This window comes from Peromyscus maniculatus, chromosome 18, assembly GCF_049852395.1.
Source record: "Peromyscus maniculatus bairdii isolate BWxNUB_F1_BW_parent chromosome 18, HU_Pman_BW_mat_3.1, whole genome shotgun sequence".
NCBI lineage: Eukaryota > Metazoa > Chordata > Mammalia > Rodentia > Cricetidae > Peromyscus > Peromyscus maniculatus.
This window is the reverse complement of record NC_134869.1, coordinates 40,480,510-40,502,241: the sequence shown is the minus strand read 5'-3', so window position 1 is coordinate 40,502,241 and position 21,732 is coordinate 40,480,510. Positions and strand designations below refer to the sequence as shown.

Below are 21,732 nucleotides of genomic sequence, written 5' to 3'. Positions count from 1 at the left end.
TGACTCTAGTCTAGCTTTAGCGATATTCGCACTATGAACCAAAATGCAACCCTGATATCTCCCCCTCTTCCTCCCTTGGTCCATTCCCTTCCCTCCTCATCCCCCTCTCCATTCTCTGCAGGGTCTCATGTAGCTGAGGCTAGCCATGGACTTCCATCCCTTTCCTCCACTTTCTAAGTGCTGGGATTAAAGGCATCAAACAATATCAAACCAACAATTGTGATCATTTCTTACATGGGTCTTGGAAGTTTATAAAATAGATGGGAAGGAAGAAAATCCTTTTATTGATATACAAGACTCTCAAAGTTAAGTTTATTTTTCTATTGCTGAACTCTATTGGAATAGACATGGAATTATTCTAAAAATAGCAGAGCATCAGGTATTTTGGTGTCTATTTCTTCTAATTTTTTTGGGAAGAGTGCAAGCATTTCACAATTCATGAAAGAGGAAGGTGTTTTGATGGTGGCAAGGAAAAGTTCTTACACAATGGAACAATATGTTAAGGCTATTTTTAACATTTTTATTGTGCCATTGCTACTACATTGTTTTCACATTATAGCGAAATTCTTCCTACGACATAATTCAAGACCAGTGGGGCATCCTGTATTCAACCTAAAACACTTTTGCATTGAAGTTGTTACTAGCTTTTAGTTAGGTCAAGGTCACCTGTGAGATGATACATGTTGACTTCACCAGGTCAAAACCACCTTTTGAATATCTTCCCAAAGGGCAACAAACTAATAATCAGATACAGAAATATCATTAACCAACATACAAGGTTTTGTATAACAATAAGGACAATAAACAAATTGGTTTCTCTTAACGTCATTTTTGTGATAAGAAATTTTAACTGTATTAGTATTTCTAATCTAAGAGAGAGGTTAAATATAATGAAATATAATACATCTATTAAAAGTGAGTAAATTATGTGGAAGAGCTAACAGTGAAACTGAAGGTGAGGAAAAGGTGATGCCCATGCATACACACTCCAAACACTAATGGTCTCCATAAGGGTGAAGGGAGAAAAAGATGGGAATTACAGTAGATTAGTAAGAAATGATCAAGATGATTAACATTTCAGAAAATGTAGTCAGGGAAATAAAGAGCACACTTAAAAAAGCATGCTTAAATTACTTTATAAATACCCAAGGGGAAATAAAACAAAATTAACAAATGAAAATTCATACCAACACACAGCATAGTAAAATACCAAAGCAGAACAGAGCAGAGCAGAGCAATTAATATGGAATGGAAAAAGAAATATTAATGGACTCCAAACAACACTTTTCAGTAGCCAGATATTAACAAGTCTTCAGCAATACTATGGGTTGTGTTATGAGCCTCTGTTTTTCTATTCTTAGCCAGATAGGCTGGTGTTGGAGAAATCATGCTTTTGTTGCCATTTTGATGACTCAGAATAATAACTGTAGAGCCCCATTTAAAAAAATGCTTTAAAATAGTGATTTGAAAAAGAATTATTTTCAAGCTGGTTCAAGCTGGGTGTGAGTACATACTTGTAATCTCTACACTTGGGAGACAGAATCCTCTGTAGAAGGATCCACAGTTTGTGAGTTCTAGGCCAGTATGGGCTATACAGTAAGACCTAGTCTCAAAAAAAACCCCCACAAAAACAAAACAAACAAACAAAAACAAATAAACAAACAAATAAACAAACTAAAACAAAACCAAGGCCTTGCAGGCATCATTAAGCCAAACACTTGCTTTGCATAGTTTGAAGTTAGAAACAGGTCTTCCTTTCTGTGGGTAAGAGTAAAACTGTTATCGGGTGGTAGTGGTGCATGCCTTTAATCCCAGCACTTGGGAGGCAGAATCAGGCAGATCTTTGTGAGCTGGAGGCGAGCATGGTTCACAGAGTGAGTTCCAGGACCAGTCAGAGATACATAGAGAAACCCTGTCTTGAAAATAAATGAGTGAGTGAATGAATGAATGAATAGTATGACTGTTATATTTACCATGGTTCTGTCATTCAGGACAGACCTGAACAAGTCAGCCACAAGGGAAGAAACTGTCATAGATTGTCTCTACGTGCTGCATATTTCTCTGGTAAAGTTGAATTTTCTAATAGTCTACTGTATTTTTACCCGCTTTGCACAGTCAGAATTGATAGAAGAATTGCAACTGTAGACGTCCGTGTCTAGCGCAGTAGAGCCCTCAACCAGTATCTAATGAAGTACTTGCTTAGCATGTGTGTGAGTGGCAGAAGAACGCTTAAAGATTAGCATGGTAGAAAAGCTCACATCAGCCTCAGAGATGGGTAAACGAAGTAAAGATTTAAGGTACAGTGGATGCTGACCCCCAAGAAGGACTATGAACCCACGTCCATAGCGCCTGCCTCTGGGATCTTGAGGTAAGTAGTTGTGCAGGAAGAAAGGTGGGAAGGAATCTTGGGGATCTGTGTGTTTTAGTGAGCTCTGCCTTTCCCCCATGACATGGTCATACAACCAGCTAGAAGAAAGCCAGTGGATCAGCACTGGGAAGCATTGGGGAGTACAGGCAAGGACTGGGAATCATTGGGTCAGTACAGGCAAGGACTGGGAATCACTGGGTCAGTACAGGGAAGGACTGGGAATCACTGGAACAGTACAGGGAAGGACTAGGAATCATTAGGTCAGCACAGGGAGGGACTGGGAAGCACTGGGAGGAACAGGATCAACACTGGGAGGCACTGGGTCAACATGGGATGAACTGGGGAGTACTGTGAAGCACTGGGCAGCACTCTTATAAGGGTTACACTCTAGACAAGTTAATTATAAGGGTTACACTCTAGACAAGAAGTTAACTTGAATTTAGAACAATTCATTACATCCTGATGAACTTCAGTCTATTTGCTGTGGAGATCTATTTCTAAGTGATTCTCCCAGTGGTCTTTGAGGCTCTGTCATGCTCAGTGTGTTGTGATTCTTCGAGTTTTATCTTTCATGACTTCCTGAGCCAGCCTCTGATGGAGGAGCAGATTCACTAGGAAAACAGTTAACTTCAAGAGATGGTGAAACTGCATAGATGATGTTCCACAAATATTCCTACTTAGGACTCATTATGTAATGAACCATGAATTTGTGTATGCATGTACAAATATTTGTGTATATCTATCATCTGGGGACACTATCAACAAATTAGAAAAATTTATGACTGCTCATTGGCTTTTATTGTATCAAAAAAGTAGGTTGCCTTCCAATGATGTGAACATCAATATGAGAGAATTTCAAAGCATGACCTAGTATCAACCCTGCCTTTTGACATCCATTCCTGTGTTCTAATACTCCTCCTCACTAAAGCATAGAAGTTTCTAGGCCAGTAGAATCAATTTCCTGACCATTGACTTTAGTCATTGCAGTTTGTATATGTCAGGATGTATATTCCAACACCTAGTAGTCCTTGATCATAGTGTGTGGCACAAAAGGGAGACTGGAGAAACATTTTTTAGACCCAGCAAGATGACTCATAATTGGGTATGAAAACTCAGTTCAGATCCCCAGGAGCTTTTGAAGGGCACAGGTTCAATAGCACAAGTCTCTCCTACAGTGAGATGAGAGATGGAGATGGGAGAATTCAGAGACTTGTAGGCTACCTAGTATGGTATATATATGCAGGGGTGGACAAGAGACATTGTCTCAAATAAGGTGGATGTCAAGGACTAAGGCCCAAAGTTGTCCTCTGACCTTTCTACATGCAAGAAGTGGCACTCATATGAGACTGCACACATACATACATGCACACATACACATTTTAAAGTCTGAATAAGCACAAGAAAAGAAGGGAAAGAAGACATCATAGGCAGAGAAGTTGCTGAGTTGAATGAGGATAATGAAGTTTTCCATTGCTGGGTACCACGTGCTATACTTCTGTTAGTAAATGTGTGTATCTTCCCAAGGAGATAGATGGGAGCACATGGGCTTTGTGAAGATGAGACAGTTAGTAGAATGACTTCCAGAACTGATTCTGAAAGGAGTCACTCACCTTGCTTTGCACAGAGGCTTTCATTGAACAGCTCCCCCTCCTTGTTGGTGTCTAATTTCATCCAGCTATCGAGGTATTTACTGATCTTCCTGACCACTACCTTACGGTTCTGTTTCTTGAGAAAGAGAGAGGTATTTTCCACCTCAAGGAAACCTTCAGGATCATGACAGGTCCATCGGGGTGCCTGGGCACAGGGGGTGGAGACTGCTGGTCGGAAAGGACCCCTTGAGGAGTTGGAGATGCCCAGGCATGATCCAGATCTAATGTGAAGGAACTTCCCGTTCTCAGTCGACAGCCACTGCTGGTTCTGGCTGGTGCCATTGCATGAGCTCATGATCACTTTCTGATTTATGGAAAGACACAGCTGTTTACGGACATGGACTATCTGGAACCCCTCTGGAAGATGAAAGACTTATGAAGTACCATGGAAGGGCCATTAAATAGTAAAACCACCTGCCCACATACCAGCTGAATTAAAAATACCAGGTTTGCTTATATTTTGAACTTTCTAGCATTGCAAGTGCATAATCTCAGATTTTAGCTCATGTGATTTAAAATGTTAAGGCAAACGGCAAACAAACAACATACACGCCCCTATCATCACCACACACAAGCCCAACCAACCAAAAAAAAATCCCCCAAACCCAACTAAGCAACCAAAAATACCCTCCCAAACCAACTAATCAACCCACCAAAACAACAACAACAACAAACCCCCCAGAAACAACAAAAGAATATCAAAACATTATACACAGCACTCCCCTGTTGAACTTTTGTATGATTTAGTGAGAACATATCCCCACTAGAGAAATAAAAGGGATCTTGGAAAAGTCATCCAAAGAATACGGCTTTTCATTGGATGAAGAAATATAAACACAGAGACTGATGTGTGTGTTATCAAAGTCAATTAAATACAGAGCTTTGGGCCCTTTAAGCATTTGGTCTTTTTCATAGCATAGCCCTGGTCCATTATATAAATGAGAGAGATGTCTCCTTCTCAGTCCTTAAGCTCCCAGAGTAGGTAAATATTTGTTTACGAGCTGCATAGTCTGAATAAACGCTTTTAAGATGGGGCACATTTACTAAAAGATAAAGGTACAATGGAAGTTCCCACCTCTCCAAGCACAACTTGTGGCTGGTACACAACAACAAAAGTATTGATTACTGGATCTGTATTCCTGCAGTACTGTAGAAAAGCATTGGAATGATGCCTATGGTTTCCCACTCAACACTGACCTATTTAAGAAATATCAGCGTCTCCTGAAGACTAAATGCCCAGTTTTGAGACATTCACAGTAAAGAAGCAAAATATTCAGGCTCAGAAATTGTTTTCAATGAGGTTTTAACCTAAACTACTTAGCTTTTCCATGGAAATATTCAATCCTTCTGAATGACAACTTCCAAATAAGACACATTTCCTTACTCTCTTTAATCATATTCCTTATGCATATATTTTTTTCTTTAACAGAAAAGAAAATAAAAGTGTAAACTGCTTGGAAAAATAACAACATATAGATGCTATAGATGGTCACATATAAATAACGAAAGAAGTTTGCTCAGGGTTCCTCTCCCTGAGGCCCATCCTTCCAGGAGCTGAGCGGTCCCAAGCACTTGGTAAACACTTATTTTCTTCTGGAGAGAAATCTCAGCAGTGGCCAGAGCTGTCTTCTCCAACTCCCCCTCCTCATTGTCTTTGGCTACACTGCCATGGAGACCTGGCTCCAATTCTGACTTCTTTCAGATACTTCTCCAAAGGCTACCAGCCTCCTCGGCTAACTTTGAGAGAGATGATGCCCCAGGACACTGAGGCAGACCCACTCACCCAAGCTCCCGAGGATCAGGCAGCTTAGAATCGCCACGTAAAATTCAGCCTCCATTTTCCACTTAACAACGGTTCACGCTTCGCTTTGGGGGAAAAAAAAATCCTCCCAGATAAGAGAAGCGAAGAGTAGGAAGGAAATGTGCTTCACGGAGAGGGGAAAAGTCAGTGACACACTTCCTCCAATTGAATTGTTTGGGGGGAAGCTTGACACCACTGTCCTTGTTTCTGTTTCCTTAGAAAGAAGGTATAATGATCATCTCTTTTTAAACGTTAGATCCAGTCCCCAGGAGCCAGAAGAAACCCCCAGAATGTCTTCCCCTCCCATCCCTTTGGTACATGATTACACCCTAACCTCAAGATGGAGAAAGAGAATTGTAATGTTAGATAATTGAGTCTCCCTACGCCATGCCTTTCTTTCAGGTGATACAGTTCTGTCCAATATACGTAAGCCATGTAATTTATGGGGGTCTATGACAAGTGATATAAAGACATAAACATGTACTGTTTGTATAATGAGATGCTGGCGTCTATGAGGAAAACCACATAATGATGGCACTTCTGGATCATTATCTCTCAAGTGATTATAAGATTGCCTTTGGAGAGAGGCATCTCTACCCAGGAGTAGGAAAAGACTAAAATTAAATCCATCATATTACCTACTTCAGTTTGCCCACACGATGGCCTTTTTCCAAGTGGGGGTAAGAAAAGAATATACTCCACTCAATATTTAGTGATAAGAGCCATTTATTGGTAGGTATGAAACAAAGTCAACTTTGCTGCATTGAAAATTCATATATGAGCAGAACATCTCATGTTTGCTGGGTGTAGTTATTTTTACCTTCATTTGTCTCTTGAGAAATGAAACCTGTTAGAAATGTAAGGATGTGCATGACAGCATTCTTAGAAGAATGTCTGGGAATGAGACAGGTTGGAGCATCCCCAAAAGGCACCTGCCTCTTATTGGGAGAGAGATTCCAGGCAGACAGCGTATTCAAAAAAATCCCTTCTTAGTAGAAGAGAGATGAGTATTTAAAATTATTGATTCTTTATAGTTACTATAAATTTGTTTATCCCCTTTTTAAAGCAAAACAAGTCACAATGTAGAAATATAGTGGTTAGAGTTGAGGAACAGGTGCCAACTCTATGCCTAATAATAGAATATATATGTATGTATGTATATTTATACATATATATGCATGTATCCAATGACAGCCATTGTGCTCTGTAATTGATCCATAGGAGGTACTATAAATACACATTTAATAGATATTATCAAGACACATTTCCATATAAAATAGTTACAGCATTTGATTTTTTTTTCAAAATCAAAAATGTAGTTGTTAAAAATCTGTGATGGATCACTTGCAACTTTAGCAGCAAGATTCTGGTAACTGAGATATAGGTAATAGCACTTAAACCGGAACAGTTGGATAGCTGACAGTCCATTCACAAGACAGACTTTATGAACATCTAAACACACGATCCCGATGTCTTCAGCAGTTCCTCCTGCCATCACAATGACAGTCACTGAGTATCACACACATAGATTCTGTGTGGCAGATAATCAACACAGACGAAACAAAATCCACCTCGGGCTGTGTGAGAAATGATCATACCTCCATCAGCATGGGACCTTCGAAATAGTTTGGGGGATGCCTACAAATGCATTCTTATACACAAAGGGTTGGCAACCTTGCTTGTCGCCAGGTCTTCCGCAGTCCATGCCTCAGGTTGGCTTTGGCGCCTCCTCATCCACTGCAGGAAGGCTCCATCCCAGGAGCCTTTAGTAGGCGATTTCATGAATCACCCGTGAGAGATGGACGCTCTGGTAAAAATCTTCACGGAATCACTGGACGGTTTCTGGTGAAAGTCGGCTCTCGTACAGGCACAGAGCGTGGTGTACAAATTCATACTGCTCACTGGTTTGGACCATGCCACCCCTGCACGGAAGAGATCATAAAAGAACTCAGTTTTGCTGACACATTATAGTCCTGTCACCTACACATGTCGTGAGAACTAGAGTGTTACGACAAACATGCAGAATAGCTGATTATATATATATGTATATATATATACATATATATAATATAAATATATATTTTTGCTATCCTTCTTACCTGTGTCTAAACCTCCTGGCTGGTCAAGTTTAATATGTCAATGCAGTCACATGCTGTGCAACAATGTCATATCATGATGCATTACTCACAGGTTAGTGATAACGACGACAACACTGGCCTGAACAAACCCACCCGCTGAGAGTTGGAATTATGCACATTCCCTGATAATGTTAATGACGACAAACGACTTCACTGCTAGCATTGGTGTTTGCTACACTTCTTAGTGTTACTGAGCTTGTGTTCCTGCCTCAGTTTTAAAAGCCGACTGGAAAACTACCGCGCGCCATGTTAGGCCAGCAGCCACTGCAGACGTATCACAGTTCCTGTACCTCCTGACCGTGTTGTCTTCTCTCGAGCAGTCATTGTCCTCCGATGGCTTTGAGAGACGCAGGAAACGCCATACACATATCGTATCATCTAGGTGTGTTAGGCTGTGCTATCCGCGTTTGTGCATATATAATGTACATATAACAACGAAGTTGTCTAATGGTACATTTTCCAGAACATCTCTCCATCATTAAGCAACACCTCTCTCTCTCTCTCTCTCTCTCTCTCTCTCTCTCTATATATATATATATATATATATATATATATATATATATATACAGATACATATATATGTGCATGTATGTATTTATGTATATATATACATACATATGTGTGTGTGTGTGTGTGTGTGTGTGTGTGTGTGCATATGGCTCAATATAATGCCATGCACTCAAGGCACCTGCCTATTTTAGTGTTTGGAGACAGGGTCTCCTATAGCTGAGGCCGGTATTGAACTCACTCTGTGGTAGAGAATGACCTTGGACCTTGATCCTCCCGCCTCCTGGAAGTATTTTTGCCTGCGTACTGTTACCAGAGCAGGGACAGAACCTTACAGCTGAGTACTCGGATTCCAGAATGAGTCAGGCCACTTAGCTCAAACCTCGCTGGTGCTAATTTTTACCTGTGTGATTTACACAACTTCCTTAAGAACATTTGGTCCCAGCCTCCTCCTCTGTTAAAGCAAGACAGCGACTACAAAGTCATAATGAGCTCCAGGTAAACTCAGAGCCCCTGGGGTGGAGGGGTTATTTCACTGGAGCCTTATCATCCATCTTCTGTTAGAATGAACGCATGATGCATAGGGGCTAAAAGTGATGGAAGCAGGCTAACAAAGCACAGCTGAGCTGTGATCTATGGCTCTTCCTACAAGTGAAAGATCTACGGTCAAGTGGTTTGTTTAAGGCTGGTAGGGCACCAAGCAGCCCTCGGGTGTGCTAGGCATCTAAACACAATAGTGGGTGGATCCCTCAGCTGGCTGGAAACTGGGAATCAGCTCTCGCTTTTCCTCTTTGCTGGGGCGAATGTCATCACCAGCTGTTCAGCATCCCCAGTGTCATAGATGGATAGAAGGCAGCTGCTTTTTTTGTGAGAAAAATCACTACTTCTTATCCTGCGTTTCTATACACAACACTTTTATCACGTTTTCCTCCTGGGCTGATTGTTCTTTAGCTTGATGAAATTGTCAGGCATTAATACAAAAGTTACCTATTCTTCATTTCACTGAATAAGAATTATCACTATGGTAATTATCTGAATTTTTGTCATCTCTCTGTAACTCCTCAGTCACACAACAAATCCTATTTTAGTTCCCCCCCCCCGGTTTTATCTAGTTTTTTTTTCCCCCTAGTGGTGGTTGGTACCATTCAGAATAATTTTCAGATCACACAGGCAATATCAACTTAAAAGCATGATGTGCTGTTCTGTCACCTGACCTCTGGTTAATGACACCTGAAACTAGCCTGTATTTCTATACACAACACTTTTATCACGTATCGACAGATGCCTGTCCAACTTCTGAGGCAGTGAGACGACACCCTCTGAGCTAAACAGTCATTCCTCAGGCAGGTTTGACACGGCGCCAGAACTATGTATTCGGCAAGAAGAGAAGAGGTAACTTCAGTTTCCAGTGACAGCAACGTGTTGGCGGCCATATACCAGTCTTTTCCAGTAGAACTGTACACTTTGTTTTCCAAGCATGGACTGGTCAGAAGGTAACAACAACAACAACAACAAAAATGGCAGCGGAGGAATCACTTTCTTTTCCCAGTTGCAGTATGACATCTGGGAACATTTCAAAAAAAAAAAAAAAAAAATGTAGCAGGTGTGTGGGAGCCGTTCTCGGGTTCCTCGTGGCTTTACCCAGCAGGTCCGAATAGAGGATGATAGGACCACGGGCCTGAGTGCAGGTGTCTGAGATGGTCTGCACTTGGCTGTGCTGGGGGAGGAGGTCTTTTGCTCCACCCCTTGGCATCTCTATAAAAACCCTGGGGCAGAGACAGTCGGGGCCCATTGGAATAGGTTCCAGGCCCTCTCGAGGCTATCCTTTATTTTCTATCTGTTTATCTCCGCGATATTCTCCGCAATAAATCCTTCTATCTAATATTTCCTGCTGATTGCACTCAAGAAAACTCTGGGGAACTGTGGGGTGGTGGGTAAACGCCCCACACAGGTGTTCAGGAGATGCCAGTCTGGATGGCAAAGCTTGGGAGACACAGCCACAGTAAATATTAGGGCAGCTGCAGGGCGCTGAGAAGTGCCTCCCTCCCTTTGACATTTTCTCAGAGAATCGATACTCCTACGTCAAGCTGCAGGCTGTAAGTGGAGGCCCTGTGTGCACTTCCTCTCTTGGGCTCTGGTCTGTGAACCTGCTCTGACCATCTACCTCATCTTGAGGTAAAATATCTCCCCTTTCTTGACTGTTCTGTTCAGCCATGGCATTTGCGTGTCCAATGGGTGGACCAGTGGACCAGTGGAGTCACAATTTAGTTCTTAGTAATCATTTCACCATAAGTGGCTCAGCAGTGTGTGGTCATGGTTGGAGCAGATTCACTGTGATTAAGTTCTATCAGGTATAACAGATTGTGTTAACTAGGCCAAGGCTGCTACAGCCAGGGAAAGATGGGAACACGTAATACACTCTGGCAAAATTGTCGTGGATCAGAAGACACAGGAAAAGTGTTGTTATTTCCCATTTCTTTCGGAAAATAAGAACAAAAGCAGTAGCATCAGAGGAGTCCTCTAAGATCAGTCATCAGAATTACTGGCAAAAATTTGTTTCTCTATAGGCCGGGCTATCAGCCAGCTTCTGGAATGCTCATGGGCGGAGAAACCTTTAGAGACAGGCTTCCGAAGACATCAAAATGAATTTCTCGCTCTCTAACATTCTCACCCTATTGGCCAACTGAAATAACCCCAATGGGTCTCAAGATTCCCCTTGTAGTCACACAATAGTTCTCTAAATGATGAAAACAACCATCAAAGTCCCATAATCTTTCTTCTCTAGACTAAACATCCTGTGGTTACTCAACATTTCTGTGTAGCCCGGTTTCCCTGTCCCTCACAGACAGTCTCCCCCTTCTACAAGCTATTTTGTGAAACGGGACCTTCCTACAGTGCTGTGTCTTGTCCCGATGGGATCGTGTCAGCAAGCATTCTTTCTCCCTTAGCTCTATGTTGTAGACCATTGAGATTCCATTTGCAGGAACGTCAAGAGGTGAGGCCGCTGGGGCTGCAGGGTGCTTGATAAGCGGCAAGCCTCTTAGGAACAGCGAGGTTAATTAAAAGTCAGCAGGACTGTCTCGAATGTGAAAATTACAGTTTTTCTTTTCCATCCTGTACTGAAGCTATTGAAATTTTGAAATTAAACACAGGCACTTACATTTGCCCCTGTTCATTTTAATTTGTTAATTCTTCTGAGCACAATGTTCTTGTGTATGGAATCATTATTTCTAACAACATTCAATATATTACTCTTCCATTTCTCACTTCCAGTATTGAACTGTCTAGGCATTTAACAAGCATGTCTTGTATCTTATCTAAGTCATTTATTTAAAACAAAATGGTAATAACAAATAGAAAAGATAGGACCAAAATAAGATGACGTCTCTATGATGAGTAATTTGATATGATATGTACTATTTAATCTCATCTTAATATTGTTTCCAGTTAAGTTGTAAGTTTTTAAGATCAAGCATGTCATACTTTTCATATTTGCTACAGTGAAAAACACATAGCAGCTCCTACATCTAAGAGGCACGTAACTAGTCCTAGGTTGAACAGGTAATGTAGCAAATAAATAATCTGGGCCATAAATATATTTATGTTATGTGAAAATAGATAAACCATGGGCTAAAAGAAAGCAAAAAGTTTCCCAGGTTACATTCATTAGATACTGATTAAAATTGAAGAACTTATCATAGTCATTTTGGGAAATATTTGATAAATGTTTTGCAGAACATATTGGTATACAGGATATTCCATTGACCTTTGTAAGAATTTAAAATCTAGGATTACCATTCAGGTTGTATTCCGTTCTAGGGAAGAACATTTTTCTTTTGTAAGCTGGTACTATGAAACAAAACACAAAACAAACCCAGGCAGCTAGGACAGCACACAAAATATTTTTGCGGAAAAAATGAATAGAGCTATATAGATTACGGGGTCTTCAAAAGAGTTTCATAGTAATTCACTCCTACCCCAGTTTAGCAATAACTGATCCTAGGCATTTGATTCAGTCAGATGGGGTCTGTGGATTTGTTAAAATCTAAATCCACAGAAGCCCTACCCAGTTTAGCAATAACTGATCCTAGGCATTTGATTCAGTCAGATGGGGTCTGTGGATTTGTTAAAATCTAAATCCACAGAAGCAGCCGGTTCCTAATGTGAACTGCTTCTACAAGGCAAGAGTCAGGGATTCTCTTCTCTATGACTTTGAAAACAACCATCATCAAGCAGACACAATAGGAACCCCAAAGGCATCATCCAATTGCTGTTCAAAGAGCAGACACTAACAAAAGCCGTTACCTCCGGGAGGTCATAGTTTCAGCTCAACCAAAGTTAAGGTTTTAACAGAGTTCCACAGTGGTCCCGAGTCTTAGGAGACTCGGCTGCGCAGGCTCCAGAACTGTCAGAGCATCACCAGTGAGACAGAAGACTAGAAATTAGCACTGTTGCTCCCCCATCATAGAACTGAAGAATTCTCTTTCGGTACAAATTTGGGTTCCACTAACTACCATAGTTAAATTTTCATTTATGTCTACTGTTCAGTAGGTATTGACTAAAAAAGAATAAAATTATCTGGGCCCACAGGCCTATGATCTCAGCACTCTGTAGGGACAGGGGGGTAGGATCAGGAGTTTAAGACCAGCCATGACACCCATGACTATCTCAAAATGAAAAATGGGGAAACACACACACACACACATACACACACACACACCACCACCACCACCACCACCACCACCAAACCCAGTAAAATGAACATGGCAAGAAAGCCTCAGCTAAGACAGTGGCTATGAGTTTGAAATGGTCTGGAATGCCAAGGTGTCACGTTCATTACCAACAGGGATCAAAGTATGTTAAGAGGGCCAGAACAAAACAAACGCAAACTCAGCACATACTGCTGTCAGGATAGATTCTGTCTCCACTACCAATCGGGTAGTTTAATGATTATTGCGTCATCTTTGCAGTGCTCACCTTTTTTTTTTTTTTTTCTCTCTCTTCATATACAAAAAACAACGAGGAGGCAACACAGTCATTGTACCTACTAGGCACCATTGTGAGGCGCAAATGGGACAACCCACTTCAGATGCTCAGGATAAAGCTAGGCTCCTACAAACACCGTGTATATATACACGCATCCTCTGGTCAAACAAGGCTAGTCAGAAAGCTCTGGGTGAATTCTCTGTCAGCCTTGGAGGACTAAGAAGAAGCCTGGCCAAGGACAAATGGGTCCAAGTTGGGCACATTTGGATGGAAACGGTACAACTATGCTTCTATACGAGGAGACAGTTATTGGACAGGGAGCTGGGTACCATGGGAGCGTGAGCTTGGAGCCTGGCAGGGTTTGGGTGTAAGTCCTTACGAAACCTACTAGTTTTGTGATTTCATTAATTAATTTTAATTGCCATTTTGAAACAGGGTCTTGCTAAGTAGCCCCAGGCTTGGCTCAAACTCCTGAAATCCTCCTGCCTCATCCTCCCAAGTGCTGAGATTACAGGAGAACATCACCATTCCAAAGAGCTCTGTTTTTTTTGTGTTTTGTTTTTTTTCTAGACAGGCCACTTATCTCTTCCCCCACACTTTGGCTTTTCCCATTTATAAAATAATATGAAGGACAGCTGTTGCCTCCTTATGAGCATTAAATATGTCGGCTCACTTGACTGTCGAGCTGCAGGACAGTCACCGAAACTCCAGGAGTCCCTGGCTCCTGGTGGTGTCGGGGAGAAGGCGGAGGTGAGCTGATCGCGTCCCCATCAGTCCCAGCTGTCCCTAGGGTAGCCGCGCTTTTAGTGGCTCTTCACATTGGTGCGATGTGGAAGATTTTGTCTGCAAGAAATTTTCCATTGTTCACACCCACAAAAGAGCTTGAAAAGCACTGGCCTGGTAAGTGAACGTGTTTACCTAATAAGGCTGCAAGTTCTGTAGGGCTTAATAGATAATTCAAAAACGCTTTAGCACAGTGGCTGCTGGTGTCAAAGTACTAAATAGATGCTGCACATCTTTGTTCTTTGAATCAGTGTTCGGTTGACACTATACCTGGGTTGATCACTATACCTAGTTGCTTGGGACAGTCATGGTTCACTCCTAAGCCATGCTGAGGATCTGGTGATGCTCTCTTGGAAAGCCTGGGATTGTATTTTAGATTATTAGTTTATCCTGTGTATGACATCCCCTATGCTCCGGAAACAAAGTAGCTCCCTTTGTTGTAAAGGTGGGTGGGCTCTGCTTTCCTTGTGGCCATAGACTAGGAAGACAGTGAACCAGACCAGAAAGCATTCAGATATGCTACCCTTCCTAGACATGGCAGATATCTCATCTCATCAGCTCCGCCAAGCCCAGAGATCAGGGTCAGCTCCTTCCCGAGCAGGGAAGCACGCAACTGTGTCAGCTGGGGGTCGACTGAAGCCAGAAGAGGGAAACACGTAGGACTCCGCTGCCCACGCTTTGCAAGTGAGCTGGTATTTTGGAAAAAAACCAAACAAAACAAGACAAAAACTCGCAGAGCCTCCCAGATGCCCAGGAGAGAGCTTTGGCTTTTAACATGTTAAAATTGTGACCTTTTGTGACTGTTACACACACACACACACACACACACACACACACACACACACACACACACAGAGCTATGGCCTTTCCTGCCGTACCACCCAGCCAGTATCCGGTCTAATCAGTAGCCTGAAGGAATTCTGCAGTGGTGACTCACTTCTGGGTTAACAATGGAACTCTCGAGCCTTTGCTTTTTATTCTTTTCAAATCTGGAATTCTTTTGGTAAAGTTTGGTACAGTAAATTTAGAACAAAAGGTGTAGACGTTAATGTGCCTCATGGGTAAAGGTCTGATGGTTTTGGCATGAGTCAAGGGAGGCTGAGTCGGCTGTCCCAGTCCAGGGCCCAGCTGTGCACTGTGCCAGCCCCTCCACCAAAGTTTCCCCAGATCTTTAGCAGATGTCCTATCAAGAAAGGAGAATTCAGTTGGGTGTGGTGGTGTAGGTCTGTGATCTCAGTATGTTCGAGGTGGAGGCAGGAGGATTGGGACTGGGCCACATGAGACCCTATTTAAAGAACACAAAACAAAGCCAGGTGTGGTGGCTCCGGCCTTTAATCTTGGCCCTCGGGAGGCAGAGGCAGGTGGATCTCTGTGAGTTCGGGTTTCCAGTTCCAGGAAAGACAGAGCTACATAATGGAGACCCTGACTCGAAAGCAAAGCAACACAAAGACAACAGACAGCAAGGGAGAACTAAAGCATAACCATGACTGATGTTTGAACAGATATTTTGTGGGTTGTATGTACATGTATGTGCATATGTGTGTGCACATGCACGTGCACACATGCATGTATACATATGGAAGACAGAGAATAACTTCAGATGTCATTCTTCAGACCCTAGCCACTTTTTTTAAAAAACAAACAAACAAAAAACAAACAAACAAACAAAAAAAAAAACCAGGTCCTCTCATTGGCCTGTACTTTCAAAGTAGGCTAGGCCTGCTGGCTAGTGAGCCTCAGAAATCTGCATGCCTCTGACTCTCCAGTCCTGGGATTACAAACTCACACTACCACATGCAGCATTTTCTAAACATAGGTTCTGAGGATTGAACTCAGGTCCTCATGTTTATAAAACAACAATCAAATCAAATCAAAACAAAACAAAAGAAGCTTTACCAACTGAGCCCAATCCCCCTCCCACCAAATGTTTTGAACATTGACACTTTCTCTGAAATAGAATATTTATTGGGCATAAAAGTCAGTGCAGATCAAGTGATGATTTGATTATAGCTCTAATATTTGTATACACACACACACACACACACACACACACACACACACACACACCAGGTTGGATCTGAACTCTCTATGTAGCTGAGAAAGACCCTGAACTTCTGATCTGCCTGACTCTACCCCCTCGTTCTGGGATTCTAAGTATATACTACCATTCCTGGTTTATGTGGTGCTGGGGATTGAACCCAGGCCTTTGGGCATGCTAGGCAAGCTCTCTATTAGTTAAGCTACACCCCCAGAACTAGCTTTAGCATTGTTTTCAAGTTAAATTTTTCCCTGAAAATTATCCACCTTCCCCCAACACACACACTGAATAAGTAGGCTAACATTCAGTTAAGTCCTAGCTAGAATGAAGATAAATGTTGTCCTGGCAATCCTTGCAAGGTTCCATTGTGAAACCTGCTTTACAAAGAGGGCCTCTTATTAGGATCTCCCAAACCAGAATGTCAGGAAAACACACACCAATTTCTGGGACTTCATCTCTAGATGCCCTGAGAATAAGTAAGGCAAAATTCAGAATTCCTAATCTTCCAATGGGGCCTTTGGAACACACTGGGTGTAGTGTTGTGGTTAGTGTGGAACACAGAAATGCAGTAAATGTCAGGCTGTGCTTGATAAGATTACAATAAGGAGTAGAAACCAGATTTGAAATTATTTTAGCTATTTTTTGGAGACAAAGAATATTTGAGGACATACATTAAAATAGGATATTGATGGCATGTATGTTCCTTCTCTCAGATGGGTATGTTAAGAAAAAAAAAAAGCAATCTACCAAACTGAAGTGAGTAATGAAAACATTTCAACAATGATGTGACGCACACCGGAAGTGCTTTCTATCCAGTCTGGGAAGGTACAGGTGAAGCCATTGGATGTCATTCCACTTTGAAGGCCCCCAAGGTAAGGGCACACTGAGACAGTTACAGACTTCACTAACTCTCAAAACAAACCCCAGGATTAGACAGACTGCTTCCTGTTCTGTGAAGGGCGTCAAAGAATGTGATGAAAGCTTTCAATCCAGAGATTCCAATATAAGTTTCACTTTCTAAATTCTGTTTTCACATTCTGCTGGTATTCGGCGGTCCGGGGGAGTTGGGGGAAATATAGTGGGGGAAAATGTCTGCAATCAATCTGCAATAGCACATATTCCTTTCCTCCCTGCTAGATGTCTGGACACTCACAGGCTCCTTTTCAGTCATTCTCTTGTAATGTCTATGACGTAGTTTCTCAGTGTTCTTGGGCCATTTTATTATTATAGATCATTATTATTATTATTTTAAATAAATAAATACTTTATTATATCTATACATATATATGATTTTTTTTTTGGTTTGTTTCTTGAGACAGGGTTTCTCTCTGTGTACCCACCATGACTGTCCCAAAACTCACTTTGTAGACCAGGATGGCCCTGAGCTCACAGAGATCAGCTTGCCTCTGCCTCCCGAGAGCTGGGATTACAGGCATGCGCCACCACCACCTGGTGATCATTATTATTAGTTAGGGTTATCATTGAGTGTGTGTGTGAGTGTGAGTGTGTGAGTGTGTGTGTGTGTGTGTGTGTGTGTGTGTGTGTGTGTGTGTGTGTCTGTGTATGATGCGTGAATGCATATGTGTTTTGGTTCTTGCCTTTCCATCTCACTGAAATCAGAACATCTTTATCATTTGCTTTTGTCTATGCAAGTCCATCTGGCCCACTGGCTTCTTCGAATTCTCCCATCCTCACCCTCCATCTCACTGTTGGACAACTTAGATTACAGCTGTCTTCTGCTGTAACTTTAGTGTGTTTTGGGGGTTCAAACTCAGGTCCCACTTCTCTGGCAAACACTTTACCCATGGAGCCATCTTCTCAGCCTCCATCTTTATTTTTTTTTTATTTATTTATTTATTTTTTTTGGTTTTTTTTGAGACAGGGTTTCTCTGTGTAGCTTTGCGCCTTTCCTGGAGCTCACTTGGTAGCCCAGGCTGGCCTCGAACTCACAGAGATCCACCTGCCTCTGCCTCCCAAGTGCTGGGATTAAAGGCGTGCGCCACCACCGCCCGGCTCTATCTTTATTTTTTTTTAAAGAGACAAGTGCATATATTATATTCAGTGCATAAATGACCTTACATCACTCTCCCGTGGCACAGCTTGGGCACTGTTGTGAGTCTGTTGGCGAGTGAGTTACATGGCGAAAGGCGATTGGCTGATAAAGCTCCATAGCAACTGAATTCTCAATTAGCGGTATTTGAGGTTAGAAGATTCAGAGAAGTGTAAAAGGACTTTGTAAGCACTACAAAATGATTGCACCGTGTTCTTTCTGATACTAATGTTATGGGTCCTCTCTTTCCTCTAATTTTATTTTTAAGTTGCCAGTTTATGCATGTCTAGTAACCATCTCAATAGGAAAAGGTGACTGACTCAAACATTTCTTTCCATACCAGCCAACACAAAGTTCCCTGTACTTATCAGGTGTACTTACCTGGCGTTTGTAACAATCTAACCCAAAATAATCAGAAGTAGGCATTTCCCCCTGGTTTATTTATCAAGAAGTTCAGGATCATTGTGAAAATGTTAGTCCATGAACTTGTAACTCTGTGCTTAACCTATTGAAGTCTCCCACTCCAGAAAACAACAGTCTTTGCTAAACAAACAAACAAACAAACAAACAAACATCCCAAATCTGACCATTTAAAAATTTGAGTAAAATTAGAAATTTAGTTTAGGGTGTTAAAAGGAAATCAAGCATTAGTTAAGTTAATGTTAATATAAGCCTATATTGCCAGCTGCTTGAGCGGCTGATGCAGAAGGATCTCAAGCCGGACCTGTCTTAGTCACAGAGTGAGTTCAAAGCCATTCTGGGGAACTTAGTAAGGTTGTGCTTCAAAACCAAAAGCAAAAAGAGAGATGGGATATAATTTATGAGACTCTACGTTCAGTCCCAACACACACACACACACACACACACACACACACACACACACACACACACAAATATTTAATATGTGAATTGAGCTGGGAAATGTGGCATCCTTTTTATTTTGGATTCCCCTTTAAGAATGAATCCTGTAGTTACTATTTCTGAGGCCAGATATTTTTACAGCATCCTTTTCCTAGTAGGCAGCAGGCACATGCTGTGGCTATTATTACAATGTCATTGTTCTTCGTGTAACCAAGGATAAGAGACCCCAATAAAGCAACCCCTAAGAGGGATGCTAGAACACAAGGGATCATCATCCCCCAATCACTGCACCTCAGGGTTGAAAAGGCATCCCACTTGAGGTTCCTATGAGTTTCCCAACTATATCAGGACCCCAACTAAACACAGTGCATGCGTCACTTACTTTCAAATGCATGCAGGTGTTATTGTGAATCATGGAATGAAAACTAATTTATAAACACGAGATTCAAAATGCAAGGTTGGAGGCCTATGAAGTTGTTTACTCCCCCAATGGGGTCTTCATACCAGAAGGGGTTGGGGTCCATCTTTCTTTATGCTAATAGGCAGAGAGGTCTAGAGTGGATGAGCGGTCACAGAAAGTCTGGGGCAGAGGTAGGATCTGCTTCAAGCATCTTGACCTATGGTCTAGAGATGCCCGATTTTACATAGTACATGGTTGCCTGCATACTCTCCTACCACACAGTCCCAGTTGTCACAGCACCTTGTCTTTTGATTAAAAACTATGGGGAAGAGGGGATGATACATTAATACTCTTCTAAAGAAAACATGTGTGGGTGCCTTGCACTGAATATGAACTACTTAGAAAAAATACCCTATTTTAGCTGCAAATATGCTCAAAAGTATTATTAAAAGTAGAACCACAAGCTTATGAATCTTCCACGAGAACTGTGGTATCTATTCGTGGAAGTTGCTGAAAGCCAGTAATAATAGTGCTTTGCCAGAAAAATGGGGAGTCCACTGGAAGGCTGTGTTACTGTTTTGTAACTGGAAACATCCACTCAGCCTAAATGCTCTGTCTGAAACGAGACCACTTGAGTTTATTGCTGATGTGTAGATTTGTGATTTGAGTATAAATGTCCTTCTCTTGTCTGGTTTCACAACAACAAACATGTATTGTAATACATTTTTTTTTCCAATCAGGATTTTTGCTTCTGACCAGTGCTCAAACCCTTAACTTACCCGATTGTGAGATAAGTCTCATATCCAAGTCACTGTCTTGTTTTTTCTAAGCTCCTAGCCATCATTGACTTAACTGAAGAAGCAGCTACAAGAGCAGCGTAGATTATTTGTTTTTCATTCAGAGACAGGATTTCACTCCGTAGCCTGTGATGGCCTCAAACTCTCTGTTTACTTCAGGCTGGCCCCAGACTCCCTGTAATCCTTTTGCTGTGGTATCTCAAGTGCTGGGAATACAGGCGTGAGCCACCCTGCCCAGAGGGAGGGGTGGATTAGAAGACTCACTGTACACAGGCTTGCAGCACCAGTGGGCAGAGGCCATTGCTAAAACGATACAAAGCTGACCTGACCGGGCAGTAGTGGTGGTGGTGGTGGTGGTGGTGGTGGTGGTGGCGGCGGCGGCGGCGGCGGCGGCGGTGGCGGCGGCACACACCTTTAATCCCAGCACTCAGGAGGCAGAGGCAGGTGGATCTCTGTGAATTCGAGGCCAGCCTGGTCTACAGAGTGAGATCCAGAAAGGTGCAAAGCTACACAGAGAAACCCTGTCTGGAAAAACCAAAAAATAAAAAAAATAAAAAATAAAAAATAAATACAAAGTTTAAGCTGTGTCTGGTGTTGCAGGCTTGGAATTCCTGCTAATCAGGAGTTTCAAGGCCTGACTGGGCTTCTGTGAGTTCAAAGTCAGTTTGGGCAACTAAATTAAACTCTTTCTCAACAACAAGAAACCAAGAAAGGGATTAGGGATATAGCTCAGTGGTGGAATGCTTTCCTAGCAAATTTGAGGCCTCAGATTCAGTCTCTAGTAACACACACACAACACACACACACACACACACACACACACACACACACACACACACACACAGTAAGAGAGTTCAAGAAAGGCCTGTGGATCTTGAGTATTATCTCTTACTATGATCAGTGTTTAATAATCGAAGGACAATCTTTCCCTTTCCTCATGTCATGGTCCCTGTCATGTTCAAATTACCACCAAAATTTAGAAGAATAGTTTGTGTGTCTTATACTTCTTTCTTTCCTACTCCAGTGTTCTTTGAGGGGAGTTTTGTGTGGTTAAATCACTGTGGAAGAATATGTCAACAGTTTGAAATCAGTGTCTGCTGGGGAACTTTTCAGACCTTTATAGCTTCTTCTTCAGACTTGTTTTAGAATCATTTTCCCTTCCTTCCTTCCTTCCTTCCTTCCTTCCTTCCTTCCTTCCTTCCTTCCTTCCTTCCTTCCTTCCTTCCTTCCTTCTTTTTTTTTTTTCCTGAATATTAACTTAGGGGCTCTGACATTTAGCAGGCAGTCAATAAATAATCATTCATAGAGGGACATAAGGTGATGAAATATTCTAGGGAATTCATCTTTCCATAAC

General features: G+C 41.9%; 2 protein-coding genes across 4 annotated transcripts in view; both read right to left on the bottom strand.

The window, feature by feature from the left end:
* The window catches only part of Ptprb (protein tyrosine phosphatase receptor type B), a 115,951-nt gene extending 110,012 nt beyond the window's left edge, over positions 1-5,939 (bottom strand). The window contains exons 1-2 of the mRNA XM_016007384.3: positions 5,801-5,939; positions 3,979-4,374 (exon numbers count right to left, since the gene is read on the bottom strand). Of these exons, the coding sequence (XP_015862870.1) occupies positions 3,979-4,374; positions 5,801-5,855 (451 nt within the window). The 5' untranslated portion in view covers positions 5,856-5,939. The remainder of the gene's footprint in view (positions 1-3,978; positions 4,375-5,800) is intronic.
* Positions 5,940-6,529: 590 nt separating this feature from the next.
* The window catches only part of Ptprr (protein tyrosine phosphatase receptor type R), a 249,034-nt gene continuing 233,831 nt past the window's right edge, over positions 6,530-21,732 (bottom strand). For all 3 annotated transcript variants that reach the window (XM_006988975.4, XM_006988976.4, XM_006988977.4), the window contains one exon: positions 6,530-7,740. In XM_006988975.4, coding sequence (XP_006989037.1) covers positions 7,647-7,740 — 94 coding nt within the window. In that variant the 3' untranslated portion in view covers positions 6,530-7,646. The remainder of the gene's footprint in view (positions 7,741-21,732) is intronic.